The sequence below is a fragment of the Octopus bimaculoides genome, chromosome 23 (genome assembly GCF_046866305.1).
Source record: "Octopus bimaculoides isolate indiv1 chromosome 23, ASM4686630v1, whole genome shotgun sequence".
NCBI classification, from domain to species: Eukaryota; Metazoa; Mollusca; class Cephalopoda; order Octopoda; family Octopodidae; genus Octopus; species Octopus bimaculoides.
In genome coordinates this window covers 6,902,862-6,929,212 of record NC_142950.1, presented here as the reverse complement: position 1 = coordinate 6,929,212, position 26,351 = coordinate 6,902,862, and the positions used below count along the sequence as shown (strand labels likewise).

At 35.7% G+C, this 26,351-nt stretch overlaps 1 protein-coding gene across 2 annotated transcripts; it reads right to left on the bottom strand.

Annotated features, from left to right (window-relative positions):
• Positions 1-3,776: 3,776 nt before the first annotated feature.
• Positions 3,777-26,118, bottom strand: LOC106873862 (sushi, nidogen and EGF-like domain-containing protein 1). Of its 2 annotated transcripts, none has more exons than XM_014921377.3 (6): positions 24,820-26,118; positions 12,665-12,979; positions 11,407-11,532; positions 10,334-10,472; positions 6,889-6,988; positions 3,777-4,228 (listed from the first exon to the last, which is right to left on the bottom strand). In XM_014921377.3, exons 1-6 carry the CDS (start codon positions 25,036-25,038, stop codon positions 4,015-4,017), a joined length of 1,113 nt encoding a protein of 370 aa, XP_014776863.1. In that variant the 5' UTR covers positions 25,039-26,118; the 3' UTR covers positions 3,777-4,014. The 2 variants fall into 2 exon arrangements, with proteins under 2 accessions (XP_014776863.1, XP_089196788.1); XM_089340662.1 differs by having other exon boundaries at positions 25,293-25,932.
• Between the last annotated feature and the right edge of the window lie 233 nt (positions 26,119-26,351).

The following is a 26,351-nucleotide window of genomic DNA, read 5'->3' as shown; positions in this document are numbered from 1 at the left end:
CTTTTACCTCAGCTGGCAACTAAGGGCCTCTTTCTCAGGATGAAAGGTAGATTGTATGATGCATGTGTGCGAACTGCCATACTAAACGCCAATGAAACATGGGCCATGACTGTTGACAACATGCATAGGCTTGCAAAAATATGAACCTAGTATGATCTGCTGGATGTGTAATGTCAGTGTGCATACGCAACAGAGTGTAAGTGCCCTGAGAGGAAAGTTGGACATAAGAAGCATCAAATGTGGTGTGCAAGAGAGATGGCTGCGCTGGTATGGTCATTTGCTATGTATGGATGAGGACAGCTGTGTGAGGAAGTGCCACTCCTCAACTGTAGAAGGAACCTGTGGAAGAGGTAGACCCAGGAAGACATGGGATGAGGTGGTGAAGCATGACCTTTGAACATTGGGCCTCACAGAGGCAATGACAGAAGACTGAGACCTTTGGAGATATGCTGTGACTGAGAAGACCCGGCAACTAAAGTGAGATCGCAGCCATGTACGTCCGGTCCAGTTAAGAGTACCCTTGATGCGTTGGGTGATATGCTTGAGAAGACCTGTTGTAAAAAGCACCGTGGCTGATGCCAGTACCCCTAGACTGGCTCCCGTGCTGGTGGCACATAAAAGGCACTATCTGAACATGATTGACATCAGGACCGCTAACTGACCCCTGTGCCGGTGGCACATAAAAAGCAACATCCGAATGTGGCCGATGCCAGTAACCCCTGACTGGCTCCTGTGCTGGTGGCATATAAAAAGCACTATCTGAACATGATCGATGCCAAGCCCATCTGACTGGCTCCTGTGCCGGTGGCACGGAAAAGCACCCACTACACTCTCAGAGTGGTTGGCATTAGGAAAGGCATTCAGTTTTAGAAACATTGCCAGATCAAATTGGATCCTGGTGCAATTGTTGGCTCTCCAGATCTCAGTCAAACCATCCAACCCATGCCAGCATGAAAAATGGACGTTAAACGATAATGATGATGATGATGTATGTATGTATGTATGTATATATATATATGTATAATCTTCTATCTTGTACTGGTTTCAGCCAGAGGCTGGGACCATGCTGGAGCACTACCTTTCACTGTGTTTGGGTTTCTTTTCAGTATTGTTTTTGGTGAAGTATCAAGTTGGACGGAGCTGCTCTTCTTTGTGCCTCCTGACACAATGTGGTTCATCTGGTATCTCAGGTAAAATATATAAATATATACACATAGACAAAGTGAGAGAGAGAGAGAGAGAGGGTGAGAGAGAGAGAGATAAAATGAAGTTGAGTTCACAAATGTGAAATAGAAAGACGCAAAACATAAAATAGATTTTCTTTTATTTATATATATATATATATATATCTAAAACTTTGTATTCATCTTTTATTTATGAAATTGAGACTTTACAGCAAGCTTACTTCAAGTTTCTGGTTGCATTCATTAAGCATGAAGACACACATGTATTTAGATGAAAGAAAAGAACATTCAATACAAATGTAGTTTAAATATTTGTATTAATATTTTGACTCAGATTTTTCACAGACACAAAAGAAGCATGTTTAATAGCAGAACTGAGACATTTGAACAAACTTTTAGCATCACACACACACACACATTCATACATACCATTTGATATACAAAATTACAAAAAATTATAGTTTCATGCTTCAAAGAAACATTAAATTAGCTGAAAGATTACACATTCTTTTTAGGTCCAAGAATTCCATCACACTACTTCATTCCTGAACTGAAATTTTTAGCAAATGCAAGCACATGGACAAGTTTCTCTTGTTGAACTGGAAGACATTACCTGTTCTGAATTGAGTAGCTATCTCACAGACTTCAGCCTTCTTTCTATTATTAGTTATTAATTAAAGTTTTACAGTCAAAAAGGATGAAGATCTTGGTTTTCTTCTCCTTCCACTCTTTGCATCAACCTTCTTCACATTCTTTGCTACTCTTCTTTTCACATGTTTTCTCATAGACAAGGATTATGGTTTTTAAATACATCTAACGATATGCACTAAGCCTGAAATATTGCTTGGAGATACATGGCATGCTATATAAATCTGCTTGTTTAATGTAGCTCGTTAATTGTGTATATTAAATGATATTTATCTCTCACTGGATGGAGTACTTTTTTTTTGTTCAATCTACCTCCGACAGAACTGTAAACACACACACACACACATAAAAAACAGTATTTTTAATAGGCAAAAAACACAACAGCAAACATTAGGTTAATGAAAGACTTAATAGACATGTCAGTTTTGATATTTTAAATACTCATACTGTTAGTGACTTTGAAGTTTCATTCGGTGTATAGTTTATTCAATCTACAACTGTTTGGATAAGTTATACACCTGATGAAACTTCAAATTCACTGGCAATGTATATGTGTGTGTGTATATATATATATATATATATATATACATATATATTAATCTTATATTGTAAAAGAGGACATTGATCTGTCTGTCTGTTATAATATATATTAGAGGGAGAGAAAGAAAGGGAGGAGAAAAGTTGTTGTTGAGAGAGAGAAAGAGAGTGTGTGTATGTGAAAGATAGACAAGTAATGTTGTCATCATAGTAACTTACAAGTTTTGATTAAAACAGTAGAGATTTCAAGTGCAACTCTGTGAACACAATGCAACACAGATTTTTTAAAAAAGGGGCTAAATGTATATATATAATTATTTTCATTTTCAGTTGTGTGTGTGTGTATATATATATATATATATATATATATATATATATATTGGATGTTCAGTTAATATGAAAAAACATATGTACAATCACTTGTCTCCTTTTAGACTTAAACATAAGGCTAATTGTACGTCATTATCTAATAAGATTTGGGAACTGAAGGTAAGCAGAAATGAGTTTAGCTTTAAATGGGTAATAATAAGAAAAGTGCAACCTTATAGAAATAGCAGATACAGGTGTGAGCTGTGCTCTATGGAAATATATGAGATTTTTAAGCATAAAGACAAGAGCAACCTGATAAGCAATAGATTGGACCTTAGGGTATCATGCATACATAGTGTCACCCATACATTTAAATATTTTCGAAATTAGCACTTTATAGGTGCTGTGCTTGAACTAAATTGACGGAAACTTACTTTTAATATTTTAGTGGTAGATCTGAATATTCTTACCCTTTGATTCATATATATATATATATATATATATATATATATACACACGTACATACGTACATACATACATGTGTATACATAATATATACATAGTGGATCCAAACAAAGAAGAACAAACATGAAAAAACAACAACGCAAGGATGTGGTACAAGTAATGTCTTATCAGATGCTCAGGAAAGGAAAGAAAAAGGATTTAATGTTTCGAGCAAAGCTCTTCTTCAGAAATAGAGGAGAGTCCAAAAGAAGGGAAGACGGAGGAAGAAAATCGCTAATGATTCACATGTGCTTACATTTATATATATACACATATATACATATATATACATACATATACATACATACATATATATATATATATATATATATATATATATATATATATATATATACATACATATATATATACATTATATATATATATATATATATATATATATATATATATATATATAAAGATAGTTACGGTCGGTTTATGGGGTTAGCCAGAGTTACATATCCATAAAGTGTTCCTTCAGACCTGAAGCCCATTGGCCTATGCCCTCTCTGGTGAATGACCTCTCTATGGTTTAGGGCTTAGGTTCTGAAGAAACGGTAGATGATTGTAGATGATTCAACACAAAAGCCATAATGTATATAACATATCTCACCTAATCAATATTTATTTGTTATTGAAGAAGTTATTTAACATAGCAAAAAAAAAAAGGAAAAACAAACAACAAAACAATACGAAAGAAAATAAATATCTTCTCCTTTAGATGCTTTTTTTTGTCTTGGTGTTTGCACTCTCTACAAGGAATGCTGAAGGCATTACATCACTTGAAAATTCTTCAAATTTTTGATGTTAAAAACCAACTTTTTCTTTACAATCAAGGAACTGGAGCAGGTGGGTTTTTCTTGATGACTCTTATCTTTCTTGGTGGTGGTTTGTCAACATGGGTGTCTACATTTAAATTCGCTGCATAAGTAGGAAATACTGGTGTGCTAGGATTGGATGGTGGCAATATGGAGAGTTGTTCTGTACTTTTATTGGTTGCAGGCGATTCTGCATTGTTGTCCAGAGGCAGGTTGTCTTCATCTTGTCTAGAACAGTCAACAGAAGAAAACATATTCCATTCTTATCTTTCGGAAAAAGCTAAATACATATCTCTACATTATAAACCATAATATTCTGGACATACCACAATATTCAGGATGTACCATAATATTCTGGACATACTATAACATTCCTGGCAAACCATAGTATTCTAGTGATTATATGGATATACCCCAATATCCTGGACACCCCCAATATTCTGGACATACACCAATATTCTGGACATACCCCAATATTCTGGACACACCTCAATATTCTGGACATACCCCAATATTCTGGACATACCCCAATATTCTGGACATACCATAATATTCTGGACATATCCTAAAATGCTGAACATAATATAATATTCTGGCCATATCACAATATTATAGACATACTATGATATTCTGGACATACCATGATATTTTGGACATACCATAATATTCCTGACAGACCATAATATTTCGGACAAACCATGATATTTCAGTGATTATATAATATTCTGAGCATAGAATATTTTGGATATATCATGCATAGAGAACAGATTAATGAGGTGAAGGCTATGTAGATAATAGTTTGGAGGTGTGGTTGCAGTGATATTAGGTCGATTGTATAGATAACAAGTAGAAAGAAAACTGTGTTACAAAGTGGGTAAGAAGGAACTTCGGAAGGAGTGGTACTGCTGCAGGGTGCTGAAACTGGGGTATCCCCAGTCAAAAGCAGATGAAGAGAATGTATATGTAATATATAAATATCTTAGCATATATTATGTACCACAACAAAGAAGATGTAGGCTCCACAGAATGTGAACAATAAAAATGAATATGCAAAATGAAGAAATAAGATAATTTAAGGTTTGGTCAGACACTCTTTCTCAAAGAAAAGTATCAAGAATGAAGAGATCTTATGGCATGCTGGTCTGCTGCCTATTATGGAAATCCTCATTGCTAAAAATTTCCATTGGTAGGGACACATACACAGGATGGAGGACAACAGCAGACTCCCTCCCAGACAAATTCTTTACTCCCAACTATGCAAGGGGAAAAGAAACCAGGAAGGAACTAGACTGAGATTCAAAGATACTGCAAAATGGAACATGAAGTGGAAAGGAAATGGAGCAGAATAAACGGCAAACTCAAGCGAAAGACCAACCGGTATGGAGAAAGCTTATCAAGTCATGCCAAAACCATGGATATTCATAGTCACAATGACTGACTACAAACATAAGTTATTAATGATAATGTATCTAAGACTGAATAGCTAAGTAGTAATAAATATATGGTGAGACAGAGAGCTGGAGGCAATAAGACAAATAGCTAAATAGGTAGACAGACAAACATATAGGCAAATATATATATATATATATATATATGAGGAGATGCTGGAAAGGTCCTGGCTTTGGATAAAAGAAAATACAGGAGGATCAGTTAATTACGATTTTATCCAACATATTCCTCCTCTTAGATTCCCATAATTAAGTTAAAGCATTGTCTGGTTTTCACATTTTTTATTATTGTATTTTAACAAAATTAACGCTTTCATACATAACCTACTCATCAGATTTCAAATGTGTTTAACTGACAATATATATATATATTTCGTTTTGGGATTTGGTTTGCAAGATTCTTTATGTGAATTCGTGTGTTGAAGCATATTCTGTTGTGTCAAGACTATTGAAAAGGTTGCAAGATGCAATGAAAACTTTAGGAAAATAAAAAGAAGGAATAGGTGGAAATTTGACCAGTGATTGTGTTAAATTATAAGGCACAAAAAGAAAATGACTCTCCCCAGACACAAGAGTATATATATATATATATATATATATATATATATATATATATATATATATAGAGAGAGAGAGAGAGAGAGAGAGAGAGAGACAAAGTAAATCAGAGATTTCATCCATAGGAGAAAAAAAGACATTCAGTAAGTTAGTGTTAAAATTTTTAATGTAAGGAGTAAATGGTTAATTATATAAGCTGCAGCATACTAGTGTATATAAGTGGTTGTGTGTATGTGTGTGTGTGAGTGTATGTATGTATGTACTCTATTTTAACGTGTATAAGGAGCCTCTAATTTTTTGGGCTTACGATTTGGAAAAAAGGTTTTGTAAGAGATTATAATACTGTCCATGTATAAGAAACTCCCATATTATTTTAACCTAATACACATTAAAATATGGTATATATATATATATATGTATGTCTGTATATATATATAATACACATACATACACACCTGTGTAAATAGTAAGGGATTACTCCAAATGCTTGCCTGTTTGCTCTCAGTTAGGTGTTCAAAATAGGTTATTCAACAGTTAATATATTGTTGATATATATATATATATATATATATATATATACACACACACACAGACATTTGTGTGGCTAATAGAGATTAAGTAATACAGAAATGTCATCCATGTGGAAAAAAGAAATATACAAAGATGTCAGATAACATTAGCATAATTTATGCACACAGAATATCAAAATAGGATCAGTGGACAAAATTATGTCCGATTCATCCTGTTTTACCTCATCATACAACATATTACAGAAATATACATAAACGTACAGTCTGCAGAGCGTCTTTTCTGTCCACAGTCTCCCACTCAAACATTACATTCTTTATGGAAACAATCACAAAAGAATTGTATTAAACATACTTCTTCATTCTCCTTAAGCAGTAACAAGTACAGAGAATACCAATAACAATGCCAATGAGCAAAGAGAGTATGGTGGCCACCAATACAATGACTGTCATGCCTGAAAAATAAAGAAATAAACAAACAAGTAAGTAAAGATAAAAGAAAATATTTGGGGTAAATAATTTGGTAAATTTGCATGAAATTAGAGAAATGAAATAAAATGTATGGCTCAGCAGATGTGTTGCTCTTAACCCATGACCTCCCATAATTCTATTGACTGGAATTTTTTTTACGAAACTTTAATTTCTAGCATAAATCAGCCTTAGAAACACGCTGGAATGATCAAAAGAACATTTCAAAATAATCATCATCGTCGTTTAACGTCCGCTTTCCATGCTAGCATGGGTTGGACGATTTGACTGAGGACTGGTGAAACCAGATGGCTACACCAGGCTCCAATCTGATTTGGCAGAGTTTCTACAGCTGGATGCCTTTCCTAACGCCAACCACTCCGAGAGTGTAGTGGGTGTTTTTACGTGTCACCCGCACGAAGGCCAGTCAGGCGGTACTGGCAACGGCCACGCCCAAAATGGTGTATTTTATGTGCCACCTGCACAAGAGCCAGTCCAGGAGCACTGGCAACGATCTCACTCGAAAATCCTGAGAGAGATATTGGGTGAAAAATTAGCAAACCTCATTTGAATATCAGAGAAATATACCTAGTAGATACAGCAAAAGGTTAGTAATGTGTAAATATTGACAGATAATTACGAAATTTATAATTTTTAAGTGATCTCATATGAGATCACTGGTAGGTAATGGGTTAAGATACAATTGCTTGTCATCTTCACTTGATGGATAAGGTCCAAAACCTCAGTGCATGGATTGCTAATTTGACCAAAATATAATTCAAAAGCACAGTTGGGAAATTCTACTACACTATATTCTCTTGCTATGGTGCCTTCAGATTATCACCTTTTTTGACCACTCTCCAACAGTCTCTGAGACATTTTGTTCAACAACAATGTGGGGCTGAAAATGTAGGTTGATGTATTTTGGGGATCAAGACCCCAGTGGTTTCATACCATCAAAGCATTGAAAAGCTGGTGGAACACTAGCAAGCAATCATGAATGATGAAGGAGAATATGTTACTGATGAATAAGATTGAGTGACAGAAGCAGTATTAATATCCTTTGTGCTACAGCGCAAGGCCTGAAATTTGGGGGAGGGGGTAAGTTGATTACATCAACCCCAGTACATAACTGGTACTTATTTCATTGACCCCCACTCTCATAAAGACGTAAAATGCCACTGAGTATTTTGCCCGACATGCTAATGGTTTTGCCAGCTTGCCACCATAATAATAATGATAATAATAATAATAATAATAATAATAATAATAATAATAATAATAATGATAATAATAATAATAATAATGATAATAATAATAATAATAATAATAATAATAATAATAATGATAATAATAATAATAATAATGATAATAATAATAATAATAATAATAATAATAATAATAATGATAATAATAATAATAATAATGATAATAATAATAATAATAATGATAATAATAATAATAATAATGATAATAATAATAATAATAATGATAATAATAATAATAATAATGATAATAATAATAATAATAATAATGATAATAATGATAATAATAATAATAATAATGATAATAATAATAATAATAATGATAATAATAATAATAATAATGATAATAATAATAATAATAATGATAATAATAATAATAATAATGATAATAATAATAATAATAATGATAATAATAATAATAATAATGATAATAATAATAATAATAATGATAATAATAATAATAATAATGATAATAATAATAATAATAATGATAATAATGATAATAATAATAATAATAATGATAATAATAATAATAATAATGATAATAATAATAATAATAATGATAATAATGATAATAATAATAATAATAATGATAATAACAATAGTAATATTGGTTTCAAATTTTGGCACAAGGCCAGTATGTTCGAGGAGGGGCTTAGTCAATTACACCAAGCCAATGCTTAACTGGTACTTATTTTATTGACCCTGAAAGGATGAAAGGCAAAGTTGACCTTGGTGGAATTTGAACTCAGATTGTAAGGAGGGACGAAATGCTGCGAAGCCTTTTTGCTCAGTGTGCTAACGATTTTGCCAACTCGCTGTCTTATTAATATGAAAAGGGTAAAATATTAAAAGTGAATGTTGCGTCAAAACACACAATACTGTGATGAAAAATAAGGAATAGAGGTGCAGGAGTGGCTCTGTGGTAAGTAGCTTGTTTACCAACCACATGGTTCCGGGTTCAGTCCCACTGCATGGCACCTTAGGTAAGTGTCTTCTACTATAGCCTCAGGCCGACCAAAGCCTTGTGAGTGGATTTAGTAGACGGAAACTGAAAGAAGCCTGTTGTATATATGTATATATATATATATATATATATATATATATATATATATATATATAGATATATATATATGTGTGCATGTATATGTGTGTGTATGTGTTTGTGTGTCTGTGACAACCGATGGTGGTGTGTTTATGTCCCTGTAAGTTAGTGGTTCGGCAAAAAGAGACCGATAGAATAAGTACTACTAGGCTTACAAAGAATAAGTCCTGGGGTTGATTTGTTCGACTAAAGGTGGTGCTACAGCATGGGCGCAGTCAAATGACTGAAACAAATAAAATAAAATGTAAAGGAGTAAATTATATTTATCTCACAACCCAAAATATATTCATGTGAATATATTTTTTTAATATGTATTAAAACCGAGAATAATGAGAATATTATTTGAGTTCATGCTCTGATTTTTATGGAATCAAAATAGAAGTTAGGAATATTGTAATTACTCTGTTGTGAAGGTGTTTGTTTCTTGACAAACTGAAAGAAGGAGAGATGACCAAGATAAAAGAAAGCCCCACGGCCGTTGTGGAGTAGAAATAAACTATAAATAACTAGCCAGTGGTCCATTATGTTAAGTTCTTTTTTGTTACTAGAGAGAGAGAGAGGGTGGTGGTGGTGGTGGTGGTGAGAGAGAATGATAGAGAAACAAAAGAGAAAGAGAGAGTATGAGAGAGAAAGATTGGGAAAGAGAGAAAGAAAGAGCATGAGAGAAATAGGGAGAGAAAGAAAGAAGGGGAGTGAGAGAGAGAGAGAGAAAAAGAGAACAAGGGGAGAGATAGGGAAGGAAAGAAAAATGAGGGAGAGAGGAAAAGAAATATGACGATGATAATGACAATGATGATGATGGTAATTATGATGATGATGATGATGATAATTATGATGATGATGATGATGATAATGACAACGTAAGTTCATTTAATCATTTATGGCCCCGTGGGCAATGTAACGAAACTTTTTCAAAATATGGTGAAAATGAAGCATTAGGCCCTGTAGAATGGAATACAAACTTTTCTGGGTGCAAGGACGCTGGTCAATCCTGTAGATCCACACACCGGGAATGTTGACGTTCGATCCAGTGATGATATCGTTTGGTCCTGGTCCAGATAACATTAAATAGTTGTTCTTATTACCACCATCATAGCCAACCTGAAAATATCAACATCTTTAGATTATTAAACCAATATCATTGTCACCACCACCACCACCACACATATGCACATACATGCATACACTTACACACATCCATGCTTACATGCACACACACACACGGACTCATATGCAAACCCACTCACTCTCACACAAAAACACACGCACGTGTGTGTGTGTGTGTGGATGTGTGTGGATTTAGAAAGGCAGTGAGCTGGCAGAATCGTTAGCATGCTGGACAAAATGTTTAGTGTCACTTCTGGCTTTATGCCCTGAGTTCAAATTCTGGTGAGGTCAACTTTGCCTTTTATCCCTTCAGAGTGGTTAAAATGAGCACCAATTGAACAGTGGGGGGGGGGGTCAATGTAATTGACTGTCTCACTATAGTGCCCAAGATGCCACGCAGTGGGACTGAACCTAGAACCATGTGGCTGGGAAGCAAGCTTCTTATCACACAGCCACTTTTTTTTGGCGGACTCTGTATATATTCCTCACTGGATGAAACGTTGGTCCATCGCAGGGTTACTCATTTTTACCTGCTGGGAGGACTGGATCAACACAAAATGGAGTTTTTGTATCTCGTTTGTAAGATTCTCTATGTGAATTCATGTATTGAAGCAAATTTTGTTGTCTGTCGAGAGTCAGATTGCCTTATCATCTAACGCATTTACCGGTTTGATTCCCATTCATCTATTAATTATATTTCTATTTTTCATATTTTTTAAAAAATATTTTTCTGAGTGGAAACCGGTAAGTGTGTTAAATGATAACACATTGAGACAATATGAAATGCAGTGTTTTCCTCAAGAACACAATGCATCACCCAGTCCGGGAATTGAAACCACAATCTTACATTCTCACAATCATGAGTCCAACACCTTAACCACTAAATGTGCCTCCACTATGGTTAATTGCTCACTGAAATGCAACTTACCACTGCAGAGGAACTCCTGTTGAGTTGAGGCATCTGTTTCCAATCACCCCATGTCAGCTTGCCGAAGTGGAAAATGAGATATTGTCTGTCCTCCATTGTTAGCAATGTAACTTCGAATGTATTCGTCTTTGGTAAACAATTGTGACAAGAAGAAGAAGACGAAGAAAAATAAAAATAAAATGAAGAATTATAAAATATACGATTTATCTCGTCATGAATAAAGAGCAAAATAATATGATTACGAATAACCTTTCACATTTATTCTACAATGGCATTCTAGAAATAAAGAATCTCTTCAAAATCTTGAAGCTGCAAGATGATGCATAATTAATTCAAAACAATGGGAATAAATACACATTAGATTTGGCAGAATAATCTGAGTGCTAAAGGGTTAACAATCACTTAAACCCTTTTGACTCCAAACTGTTAGAGAGCACTCTTGGGTCTATGATACAAACTTCCTGTTTCAAATAATCTAAATTAAAACCATCCATCAAAAATTTCATGTTAACTTATATTCCAAACATATTGTTGTTGGCACTCCGTCGCTTTCAACGTGGAGGGTTCCAATTGATTCAATCAACGGAACAGCCTGCTCGTGAAATTAACGTGCAAGTGGCTGAGCACTCCACAGACACGTGTACCCTTTAACGTAGTTCTCGGGGATATTCAGCGTGACACAGTGTGACAAGACTGGCCCCTTTGAAATACAGGTACAACAGAAACAGGAAGTAAGAGTGAGAGAAAGTTGTGGTGAAAGAGTACAGCAGGGTTTGCCACCATCCCCTGCCGGAGCCTCGTGGAGCTTTAGGTGTTTTCGCTCAATAAACACTCACAACGCCCGGTCTGGGAATCGAAACCGCGATCCTATGACCGCGAGTCCGCTGCCCTAACCACTGGGCCATTGCACCTCCACATTCCAAACATAATTTAACATGAAATTTTGATAATATAACAAGTTATTTGAATAAATTCTTAATTCATTTCAAAATTAATTGAAGCAAAGAGAGTGTATTTCAACAGAAATAGGATAACAAAAGGGTTAAAGTGATCTAAGTTGAAATCTTCCAACAAAATTTCATGTTAACTTATGTTCCAAATACCATTTAGTAAAACAACTTTGTCATTATTAAGCTGGTGATTGGAACAAATTAACATGAACATTTGAAGGAAGGTTTTAATTAACACTGCCAGGGCAGTCTCAGGTTGATTAGTAACAAAAGGGTTAAATAGATAAATAAATAAATAAATAAACTACCAGCTGTGAATTGTTGCCAGAGTTACTGGTGAAAGCTATATCGTTCCATATTACGTCACAAGCATATTTGGCCTTCCGTTGTTGATATGAAGGAAAAGAATTACTGATCACTTTCTCAAAGGTTGCCATTTCTGTTGCGTTTGTCATCTGCCTTAACCAAACGGTTCCGTTGGCTGTCAGATCAGGATCTGTCCAGAAAGCTGCTACAAATGGAACTGACTGAGTCAGAGGAAGAATTTGAGGCTTGACATTTTCAATACTGTTTGCCGTTTCTTCAGAACTTTCCATAAATCTAATGAATCCATTTCTTGAGACCTAGAAGATATAAAAGACAAAAAAAAACACCGTTATCCTCATCATTCTACAACGTCCGTTTTCCCATGCTTTGCATGGGTCAGATGGAACTCAGTGAGACAAATTTTTCTACACTTGGGAGCCTTTCCTCTCACCAACCCTCCCTTGCATCCAAACAATATAATATATTCATGGAAAGGCCGTGAGTTGGCAGAATTGTTAGCATGCCAGGTAAACTGCTTAGTAGCATTTTGACTACATTATTTACATTTGACGGATATTTGTCCTCATCTTGTTTCATGATGATGATGATGATGATGATGATGATGATGTTGTTGATGTTGCTAGCTGAGTGGACTGGAGCAATGTGAAATAAAGTGTCTTGCTCAAGGACATGCATACGCACACTGCGCGCAGCTGGGAATTGAACACATGACTTTATGAATCGTGAAGCGAATACCAAAACCCTCTGAGCCACAAACCTCGACAGCTTGTTGAAAATACAGCAGTGTGGAAAGCAGACACAAAATAATGATGATGATGATAATGATGATGGTGATAATGATGATACAAACACACACACACATATACACATGCACATACACATTCATACACACACATACCTGTGCATACAAGCACACACACACATTCATGTAAACATGACAAATTATAATTAAACAACTACGACAATACAATACAATATACAATTGTATATACATACACACACATACACAAATCTATACACATATACTTTTAGACACACACACATTTATATATATATAAATAAATGTATATATATATGTGTGTGTGTGTGTGTGTGTGTGTGTGTATATATATATATATATATATACAGACATTGCAATCTAAGACCATACGTTCTCTAGATCAGTGTCGAAGTTGTGAAGTAAAAAGTGTTAGGAGTGGCAGAAAATTGCTCTGCATTTTATTTTCTCAACATTTAATATACACCCACACATGAGGAGAGAGAGAGAGAGAGAGAGAGAGAGAAGGAAAGAGGGGGAGAGAGAGAAAGATGGACAGAGAGAAAAGAGTGGGAGAGAAACAAAAAGAAAGTGAGAGAGAACGATATAGAGAAACAAAGAGAGAGAGAGAGAGAGATGGAGAAGAGGTGTGGCTGGTTAATGAAAATTTCCTTTTGGTGATTAAAGAGTGTGACATGGGGGAGGGTGATGGTGGAGAAGGAGGTGGAGTGAGTAGTAGGGTAGAGAGGGTAGGAGGGTTTTCAGCAGAGTGGGGGTGGCATTTGGGACAATAGATACATACATGTAAAATTAGAGTGGAGAATGTTAGGTTTGATATGTTATAGATTGTTAATAACGTTTATTTATGTTTAGCTATAATATTTGTTATATGCTTACATAGACATACATACATACATACATACACACAAACATATTTACATACATACATCATCATCATCATCATCATCATCATCATCATCGCTTAACATCCGCTTTCCATGCTAGCATGGGTTGGACGATTTGACTGAGGACTGGCGAACCGGATGGCTGCACCAGGCTCCAATCTGATCTGGCAGAGTTTCTACAGCTGGATGCCCTTCCTAACGCCAACCACTCTGAGAGTTTAGTGGGTGCTTTTACGTGCCACTGATACGAGGGCCAGTCAGGCGGTACTGGCAATGGCCATGCTCAAAATAGTGTTTTTTACGTGCCACCTGCTCAGGAGCCAGTCCAGCCGCACTGGCAACGACCTCACTTGAATGTTTCCTAACATGCCACCGGCACAAGTGCCAGTAAGGCGACGCTGGTAACGATCATGCTCAATGGGTCTAAAACCAGCCCTGCAGTGCTGCTGCATTTGGTTCAAAAGGAATAGCTTTAGGAACAGAATGCCTGTTCAAGAGTTCTTTCCCTAATCTCATGATACCATTAATTTTACTGCTGAGTAACAAGTACAAAGTTCTCCTTGTACTCATTTCTCATGTACTCAATTCTCTCCATACCGTTTAAAAAACTGTTGCCTTAGTAATATGATGCTGTACTCAAAGGCTGTCTGCAAGGAGTTATATTTAGAGAGGAACACATGAATTTTCTGAAATCTCTGTGTGTGCTTGGGCATTTATATGTGTGTGTATGTATATTATGTTTATGTGTGTGAGTAAAAATATATACTTTTGTGTATATTTACTAATAGACTCGTTCATACATTTACACAGATATTTCACTGTTACACAGACATAATATTCAACAGACACACAGCGCATGTATTTATATTCACGTCACACATACACTAAGTCATTGACATACACATACACTCATAAATAAATAAATATACATATACATATATATATATATATATATATATATATATGTATATATATGCATACATACATATATGTATATTTATATATATATATACACACACACACACACATATATATATACACACAAGCATATACATATATATACACACAAGCACACATATACATACATGTATATATATATATATATATATATATATATATACACACACATACATATATATATACATGTGTATATATGAATACTTATATATATATATATATATATATATATATATATATATATATGCATATATATATGTGTGTATATATGAATATATATATATATATATATATATATATATATATATATATATATATGTATATGTATGTGTGTATGTATGTATCTATGAGTATATATCCATACATAGATACATACACACATGCATACATAAACACATACACAGATAAATAAAAACACACACACACACAGAGGCATTGAAGTACACAGGAGGAACTGTAAAATGCTTCATTATCATTATCTCAAATTATGACCAAATATATATAACTTATCGCCGAATGCTTTCGTAACCCAAATTGGTTGAACGCTAGATATTTTGGCTCTCAATGGCAACCGATTTTTATAATGGCATAATTGTTAATGGAGAGGAATGCCAGAGAAAACGGTAATTGTTGCTAATAATCTTGCAAGTGGCGCGAACCTCGTCTTTTGCACACACAGGGCATGATTCTGTCTGATGAAACAATATAAAGGCTTAACTTAGAATTGTCAAGTGTCTGTGTGTGTGTGTGTGTGTGTGTGTGTGTGCATAAATCAGACCTTTATGCATATCATGTTAACTATTGAAACTGCCCAGGTCTTCTGGTCGTAGTTAGGCTGTTTATTTTGTTATACAGAGTGTGTGTGTATTCTCTTTATTTGTTTGTCATTTGACTGCGGCCATGCTGGAGCACCGCCTTTAGTCGAGCAAATCGACCCCGGGACTTATTCTTTGTAAGCCTAGTACTTATTCTATCGTTCTCTTTTGCTGAACTGCTAAGTTACGGGGACATAAACACACCAGCATCGATTGTTAAGCGATGTTGCAGGGGACAAACACAGACACACACACATATATATACATATATACAATGGGCTTCTTTCAGTTTCCGTCTACCAACTCCACTCACAAGGCTTTAGTCAGCCCAAGGCTATAGTCAAAGACACTTGCCCAAGATGCCATGCAGTGGGACTGAACCCAGAACCATGTGGTTGGTAAGCAAGCTACTTACCACGCAGCCACTCCTGCACCTGCACATACATACACTCTGCTAAGTGATTGGCATTAAGAAGGGCATCCAACTGTAGAAACCATGCCACAATAGACAGTTGGAGTGTGGACAGCTACCAACTGGTCAGCTACCAGCTGGCCAGCTACCAGCTGGCCAGCTACCAACTGGTCAGCTACCAACTGGTCAGCTACCAGCTGGCCAGCTACCAACTGGTCAGCTACCAACTGGTCAGCTACCAACTGGCCAGCTACCAACTGGCCAGCTACCAACTGGTCAGCTACCAACTGGTCAGCTACCAACTGGTCAGCTACCAACTGGCCAGCTACCAACTGGTCAGCTACCAACTGGTCAGCTACCAACTGGTCAGCTACCAACTGGTCAGCTACCAACTGGCCAGCTACCAACTGGCCAGCTACCAACTGGTCAGCTACCAACTGGTCAGCTACCAACTGGTCAGCTACCAACTGGCCAGCTACCAACTGGCCAGCTACCAACTGGTCAGCTACCAACTGGTCAGCTACCAACTGGTCAGCTACCAACTGGTCAGCTACCAACTGGCCAGCTACCAACTGGTCAGCTACCAACTGGTCAGCTACCAACTGGTCAGCTTCATGTCAAAGTATCCATCCTCTGCCAGCAAGGAGAGCAGATATTAAAGATATTAAACAATGATGATAATGATGATGATGTTAAGAAGTCTGTTTCCTGAACATGTGTTTCAAGTTCACTCCTAATGCATGGTACATTGGACAAGTGCTAACAAACATCTGTGAAGTTATTGCTGATATATATCGTTCATTGGTTTCTATATTAAGAGCAGGATTTGTTTCCTGAATCAAGAGAACATTTTGTTTCTTCCTGTATTACAAGCTTACAAGCCTATGGGATATTTCAACATTCTGATCTTAAGTTTCATGATCAGGAAGCTTTAGAAGTATTTTCAAAGAATCTTTGTGCAACACCCTGCATTGCAGATGTATTGTTAGTTGTCTGTAAAGATAGGTGCAGCTTTAACCAACAGATTATAATACATAATTGATGGTAGCAGCTGTCATGTGTCAACAACTAATGTTTGTTCACAACATGGGACTTAGTGTAGATGTGGCTGTGGGGTAAGAAATTTCCTTCCCAACCGTATGGTTTCAGGTTCAATCCCACTGTATGGTACCTTGAGCAAATGCCTTCTAGTATAACTTCGAGCCAACCAAAGCTTTGTGAGTGAATTTGAGAGACAGAAAGAATCAAATTGTTTGTCCCACATTGCATGACAACTGGTGGAGGTGTGCTTATATCTCCTTAACTTAGCAGTTTGGCACAAGAGATTGATAAAATAAGAATCAGGTTTAAAAATAAAGTACTAGGGTTAATTTGTTCAACTAATTCAGCAGTGTGCTATAGTTCTTAGATCTAAAAAGTCTAACACACAGCTGAATTCTAGGTCAGAAACTTTCAGCAGTTGTAAGCATATGACTAAGTTCCTGTTGATGAATTGGAAAGTGCCCCTCTCTCTGGATTGAACAACTGTATCACAGACTCTAAGCCACTATCTTTTCAGACTTATATTTTAAAGTCTAAGGGGAAATAATTCTAATTCTCCCCTTTTGTTTCTTTCTCTTTTCTTTTTCTGGATTTTCAACCTTCCACCTTTTACATTTACTTCTTTCTTGCTTTTTCTCTCATCCTATTGTCCCATTTTTAGTTCTTTAAGCCATATGGGCAGTGTTTGATAACTGTGCTAGGAGATCAGATGTGTTACTGTATGGCATGCTCTCAGCACATGAAACTAATAGTAGCACATAAAAACATATATTGTGTTTATTAAATAAAATAAGATATATATATATATATATGCATACAGATAGATACATATACATATATAAATATATACATACACATATATCGGTATGTATATACATGTGGGTATGTGTGTATGTGTGTGCACGTGCGTGTGTTTGTGTGTATGTGTGTTTATGCTTTTACATGCATATATTATAATAAGACAAACATATGTATTTTAATTATTACTATAACTGTGAATGTATGAATGCATGTAAGTATGTATGTATGTGTGCATGAATATATGTATGTATGTACGCATGTGTGTGTGTATGTATTTTTGTATGTATACATGCATTTATGTATGAATGTATGTACATATGTGCATGTATATGTAACATCTCTTCTGTATTCTAAATGGCAGCAGACAACATTATTTTGAAAATCCTTGTTATACATACATATATATACATACATCATCATCATCATCGTCTAATGTCTGTTTTCCATGCTAGCATGGGTTGGGCGGTTCGACCGGGGTCTGGGAAGCCAGGAGGCTGCACCAGGCTCCAGTCTGATCTGGCAGTATATATATATATATATATATATATATATATATATATATATATATATATATCCATGTTCTGACCCACCTACTACTAAATATTTCAATTGGCACAAATAATACAGAGGCATATTACAGATATAACTGCCTACTACTACTACTACTACTACTACTATTACTGCTACTATTACTGCTACTACTACTACTACTACTACTACTACTACTACTACTACTACTACTACTAGAAATAGCCTGTCTAGGTACCACTCCTTGAAATAAAAAACATACATGCTTGTATGTATGTGTACGTGCGTGCATGTGTGTGTGTGTTGTGTTTCTATTGTTTTACTACATAACAAAATATAATTTTAACTAAACAATCAACCAGCTGGTTTTAAATTTCTTCCTAGTATCAACGTTAATTGCTAAACCTTAACCTGCTGTTGAAATTCTAAATAGTTACAAACCTGATGTGCAAATTTGGTAAGGGACACAAAAACCACAAGCCCACATCTGTACAAACATTACATACATAAAGAAAACTTTTCAAATATGAATAAAATAAAAGTATACAAAACTCAACATTATTTTCCATCTTGTTGTTTTGTTTCATTTTGAAAAATAAAAAATTTATTTTATGGTTAATAATTGTTTATATTTTGAACGACATATATATATATATATGGGGCACCAAAATCTATCAAGTGCTTAGGGCCTTTATGAGTTTTAATCCAACACTGTATAGAAGCAGATGTGTTATGTAAGATTAATTTTGAGGATCTGATCAAAGGTAAGAGAAAAATTTTCCAAAATAAAGTGGAAGTATACAAAAATAAACATTATATTTTCCATGTTACGGATAGTTTTGTTTCAAATCTCTTAAATGCTAAGGGCTGCTATGGATTTTAACCCAGCCCTGGTAGAGAGTTCACATATAGGTGACTCCATTGGACCACTTGTACCTAATTCCTGTGTCCATCACCTCACCCTCACCTCCACAGCCTGTCAGCATAACTCTTGTCCTTTCCTTCTCTTCCAGAATTCCTAAGCCTTCCAGGTCACACAGACCTCTGACTCTTGAGTAATCCCCCCTCACTGCCGCCTTCATCACATTACCCTGTCATGAAGATACTTATCTAGCTCAGATTGCTGACCACTTCCTATCATTTAATCCATTATCACATGTCCCTCTCACCACATCCTGCATGCCTCTAATGCTCATGCTTCTCACTCTGAAAAGAGGTTAGCAAGCAAGAACAGATGTGGTGTTGTGCGGTCCCATTTGTCAAGGACATGGGGCACCCTTCTAGTGCTGGTGCCATAAAAAATACATTCAGTACACTCAGGACCGGATTAAGACCCATGGATGACCTAAGGACTTAAAAGGTTTGGATGCCCCCATATATATGTAATCTAAAATATAAATCATGAAATAAATATTTATTTTTCAAAATGAGACAAAACTATCCATAACATGGAAAATATAATGTTTATTTTTGTATACTTCCACTTTATTTATTTTTGAAAATTTTTCTCTTACCTTTTTCAATTGCAAAGTTTTTCATCAGATCCTCAAATTTAATCTTAGGTAACACATCTGCTTCTATACAGAGTTGGATTAAGACTCAAAGAGACCCTAAGCACTTGATAGATTTTGCTGCCCCCATATATGTATGTAATTTAAAATAAAAACAATAAACCATAAAATAATTTTTTTATTTTTCAAAGTGAAACAAAACTAACAACAAGATGGCAGATAATATTTATTTTTGTATACTTCCCCATTATTTATATTTGAAAAGTCTCCTCCTAATTATTTTTTTATAATTGCAAAGTCTTTGGTCAGATCCTCAAAATTAATCTTATGTAATTCATCTACTTCTATACTTAGTAGGGATAAGACATCCAGTCTGCTTTGCTGCATAATTGTCCTGATGGAATTTTTAATATACTTCAACTGAGAAAATGAATGCTCAGCTGACCAATTTATGACCATTAATGTCAAAAATATAAAAGACAATAGAGCTTTGTCTTAAAATAGGTGAAGGTCACGATTATTGTTATGTAGGTCTATATTTCTCTCTCTCCCTCTCTGTATATATATATATATATATATAGATATATATATATATATATCAATATTTAGCAGAATGCATATCTTTATATTTATATACATGCAAATATAACATTAATTTTGACTGGTACTTCTGGTTTTTCGCCTAATGGTGACTTCACTCTCTGGTTCAATAAGCAGTTTGGTAAACCTTGGAAGTCCCTGTCAAAACTAACTTTATACAGTATTTGATTCTACTTTTAGAATTGAGCACTGACATCGGTAAATGATCTGTTGTTATTCCTTTAATGTAATATCCACAAAATTTATGTTTATATACAAACATATAATTACATATACAAGGGGGTATTGTTAAAATGACTGATTTTTACACAGGGACTTACTGCTGAAAAAGGATGCAGAAGTTAGAACTAGAATTCTCACAAAGCTAGAACAAAACCAGGATGTAACCCTACAGCAAGTGTCAGAAGAATGTGAAAGGATAGTCAAATTAAGATGCAACACAGAGGAAATTGAACGTAAAGATTATTTCCAAGTAAAACAAGTGTGAAATAGTCAGAATAGAGATAAAGTGTTTTCTGAAAAACACAACAAAAACTAAGAAATAAACCCACGTTTATTTATACATCTGAGGAAAAATTGTCCATTTAAAGAAGCGGAGTACTTTTGTTGTGGAAATATAAGAGATATGAAGATGCACTGATGCACATTGTATTCATCATTTTCATCATCAACATCATCATAAGTATCATTATTTATCATCCATCTTCCATGGTAGCATGAGTCTGACGGTTTAATAGGAGTCAACGAGCTGGAGGACTGAATTGACCCATGAAGTCTGCTTCAGCATAGTTTCTACAGCTGGTTACCATTCGTAATGCCAACCGATTTACAGAGTGTACAGCATACCATTTTTCATAGCACTGGCATTAATGAGGTCACCAAATAATTTACAGAATGAAGAGAAGGTAACCTCGACAGAGCGGAGTTATAGTAGAGAGGGTGGTGGGTTTCTTTATACCAGGTGGTGAAAGGCTTAAAGTATGAGAGAGGGATAGGCACAGGTGTCTTGCTATAGTAGAGATACATGGCACCTTGGGCAAGTGTCTTCTGCTATAGCCTCAGGCTGACCAAAGCTTCGTGAGTGGATTTGGTAGACGGAAACTGAAAGAAGCCCGTCGTATATATATATATATATGTAGTGAAACTACCTATCGCCATTAGATACAAAACTACTATTGCCATTACATACAATCTTCTCATTTAAATATGAATAAATGCGAGCGTAGTAGAGAACCCATTCCTTGTCATCACGTGACGGATTATTATTCGAATCGGCAACTTCTTCGAACCTTTCCCGCCAGAACGCAAACTGACCAATCACGGCCCCTAATAAGGTCACGTGATAGAGTATATTTCTACCATCTGGTGAGCCAATAGTTTGTTATAAATAGCTTTAACTCGGCGACCAAATTTGTCTCGGTCCAGTTTCTCTTTGAGAACTGTTCCGTGTACCACACGACAGCAGCAGCAGTTCCAGCGACCACTTCAACAGCTTCGTCCAGTCAACGATGACCACCGCCGTCGCCACATCAGCAATACGAGTCTACGACTACTAACCAGCACCATCGTCATGACCAAGCAGCCTCTACACCACCAGCGTCAACACGACTTACTATGTACACCAAACCAAACCTCCGCGGCACATCTCTCTCTTCGATTCTGTTAGGTGACTCAGCTTCACCACGGTAAATAAACAGACAAGAGTTCTTAAACAGACAAGAAATTCTCAGCCAGCGACGAACATCTGTATAACAAGAATCACGGCCCGGCATCGATGCCACGACATCACAACTAGTGATCAGCACTGCCACACTCAGCCTCTCCTCACTTTCACATACAGAACTTTTCCTATAGTGTACTAACGAACTGGTATAATTGCTCACATGTCATTTACTGACTCTTTCTATCTGCTGTAATAACTCACACATGTATCACTCATATACACACTTTTCTTTGTATGACGGCCTGTCTTTGATTATGTTCTTATATGTCGCATTCACACTCTCACACAGACATACATCTTTAACGCCATAATAAATATCTCTGTTATTCATCTAATACGGTTGTGGTCTTTCATTACTGGTCATCTATGTTATCGTCGCATAACATATCATCTATATCATCCATTTGATATATATATTTTGTGTTCGACCGTGTGACTCGTTTAAATAAAAGGAGTCCTCTGTTTTTCCATTCGTCACCATTTCTCCTTTTATGAGTTCGCACGGTCGTTCCCTTACAATTGGTGCCCCCGACGTCGGTCCTCCCTTACAATTGGTGCCCCCGACGTCGGTCGTCCCTTACATATATATATATATATATGTATACATTTATGTGTGTGTCTGTGTTTGTTCTCTGTTCCCCCACCATTGCTTGACAACTGATGCTGGTGTGTTTATGTCTCAGTAACTTAGTGGTTTGGCAACAGAGACCAACGGAATAAGTACTAGGCTTACAAAGAATGGTTGATTTGTCCGACTAAAGGCGGTGCTCCAGCATGGCCACAGTCAAATAACTGAAACAAGTAAAAGAGTAAACGAATAATATATATATATATATATATATATATATATATATATATATATATATATATATATATATATATATATATATATATATATATACATATATATATATATATACACACACACACACACATATATATATATATATATATATATATATATATACACACACACATATATATATATATATATATCAGGGATACCCTGAGGTAGGCAAGGTTTGTAGTATTTACCTTGAATGAAATAGATTAATAGCAACATTTTGTACTCTTATACGTTCTTAATAGAACACACCTCAACTATATATATATAGTTTTCATCTACCAAATCCACTCACAAGGCTTTGATTAGCCCGAGGTTATAGTAGAAGACACTTGCCCAAGGTACCATGTAGTGGGGCTGAACCTGGAACCATGTGGTTGGGAAGCAGGCTTCTTTATTTCATAAAATTAGCCACAAGGGCTTTACACAGAAGCAATTGTGGGCTGGACAAAATACAAAATGAGATGAAGGATAAACAAATAGATGATATTGATGGCAGTCTTTGGATCTGAAGCTCATAATAAACAAGTTGAGAACCACTTGATATAAAGTATAGCAGAGAGAGACAGGAACAGGTGTGTTGCTGTAGAGGAGGAGATACATAGCAATCCCAGTTGGAAGAGAAAAAGGATTTTGGTGAAGATGTATGTGTCAGGGCATACGTGCAAGTTAGATGAAGATGAATAAAAGAGAAGTGGTATGGGTGGGTAAGTTTGAAAGTGTGGGGAAGCGGGTAGCAGATGAGCCGAAGTAAAGGTTATCTTCTCGAGTCATGCTGACTCATAAGGGCTGGTTTCCATGGCGTATAAATTTCACACCTGGACAGGACACGGGTCCATCACAGGATTACTCATTTTGGCCAGCTGAGTGGCCTGGAGCAATGTGAAATGAAGCGTTTTGCTCAAGAATACAATGCATCGCCCGGTCTAGGAATCGAAACTGCAATCTTACAATCATGATTCCAACACCTTAACCACCAATCCATGCGCCTCGACAAGAGGGAAATACAGAGAGTGGTGAACACAGGTGGAAGTATGGTCAGTCGTGAATATTAGTTAGGGAGGAAGTGAGGGGGGAGTAGCCGGCGGTAAAGACAATGTGAAGGGCGTTGGGGGTTGTAGTGTGAAAGAGAGATGCACACGGCTAGGATGAAGTGAGGTACATGAGGGTGGAAATGGTGAGTTAAGTTCATTAGAACGAGAGAGGAGAGCGACAGATAAGTGTATTTTATCAAGCACTTACCTTTATAAAACTGTAAGTCTTGCCAAAAACATTTATACCTTCAACTTGGATAATTTGTTGTCGGCCATTCAGTTTCTGGTAACTATTGTCGACAAACGACATCAGACTACCATGGCAAGTTTCACTCCTTAAAAGTAACAGGAGGAAGCTGCACCAAACTGATAAATAGAAGGAAGAACCGATTGAGGGCTTTGTTTTTTTGCTTTCCGCACTAACCATCTTCCTTGATTGTAGTAAACAAACGTTTTAGCAACTGCTTAAATATAATTAATCAGAATCACTGAATTTTTTTTTCTGATTAATATTTCGTTCCAACTTTTAAGAATTTGTTTTTCTTTTAGAAATTAAAAAATGATTTTTTTTACTACCTTAAAAAAAATCTATTGTCAATATGAAAATATTGTGAAAAGTTTTGGAATAAATGTCAAAGAACAAAATATCTTTCTGAAGATATATATATCAAAGTGATTTACCAAAGAAGTTTGCTTGTGCGCTATCAATGATGCTTGTTCTGTAATTAGTCCTATTTACCGTCACTTTATCCTGATTGATTAAGAAGCCGGTTCTGATGTTGCTTGTAACACTTTGAAATTACCACGGGAACTTTTAGAAGTTGGTGTGTATCCTCTTAGTTGCACGAAAAGGTTTGAAATAATTCACTTCTTAAATGTAGATCTTTAAAAAAAAAACAGTTCGCTGATAAAAAAGAAAAAGGCTCAAATAATTGCTTCTAAAACTTTTAAACAAATTACTTGTAAAAAAATGAAACAAGTTGCTTTCATATACGTTCTGAACAAAAGTTTCTTTTAAAGGTTTAAAGCAAATTTGTTTATTAAAGCCTAGAAGTTATAAGTGAAAAGCTAACGAGTTGCCTTAGAAAAATTGAGGGCAAGATTTTGTTCTGTTTTTGAGATCCACGCTTTTTCTTCTGTTGTTATTTTCAAATATGTTTACATTTTATCACAGCAATGTTGCTGTCGTTGTTATTGATGTTGGTGTTTATTGTTGTCGCCTGTTTGTGGGCACATTTAATTCCGATGCACCATCTCCGGCTACTGATCGCGTGCGAGGAGAACAGCATTTAAGATACAAGACCCGAAATGTCTATGAATTAAATATACACAAAATATGAGAGAATAGATAAAGCGATAGAAAGAAAGAGAAGAGAAAAGAAAAAAGAGTGATAAAGAGAAGGAGAGAGAGAGAGAGAGAGAGAGAGCGAAGGGAAAAGAAATAGAGGGGAAAGAGAAAGAGAGAACGAGAGAGTGAGTGCGGAGGGAAGACACTACTTGTTATTATAGGACAGGGAAGGGGTGATGTGTGTATATATGTGTGTACGGTTCGTGTGTGTGTGTGTGTGTGTGTGTGAGTGTCACTGTGTGCGTGTGCATGTGTGTGGTGTGCATAAGTAAATCACTAGACACTATTATGCCCAACAATAGACAGAGGAGTATATGTGTGTCTGTGCGTGCGTGCATGCGGGCGTGAGTGTGTGTGTGTGTGTGTGTTTATATATATATATATATATATAT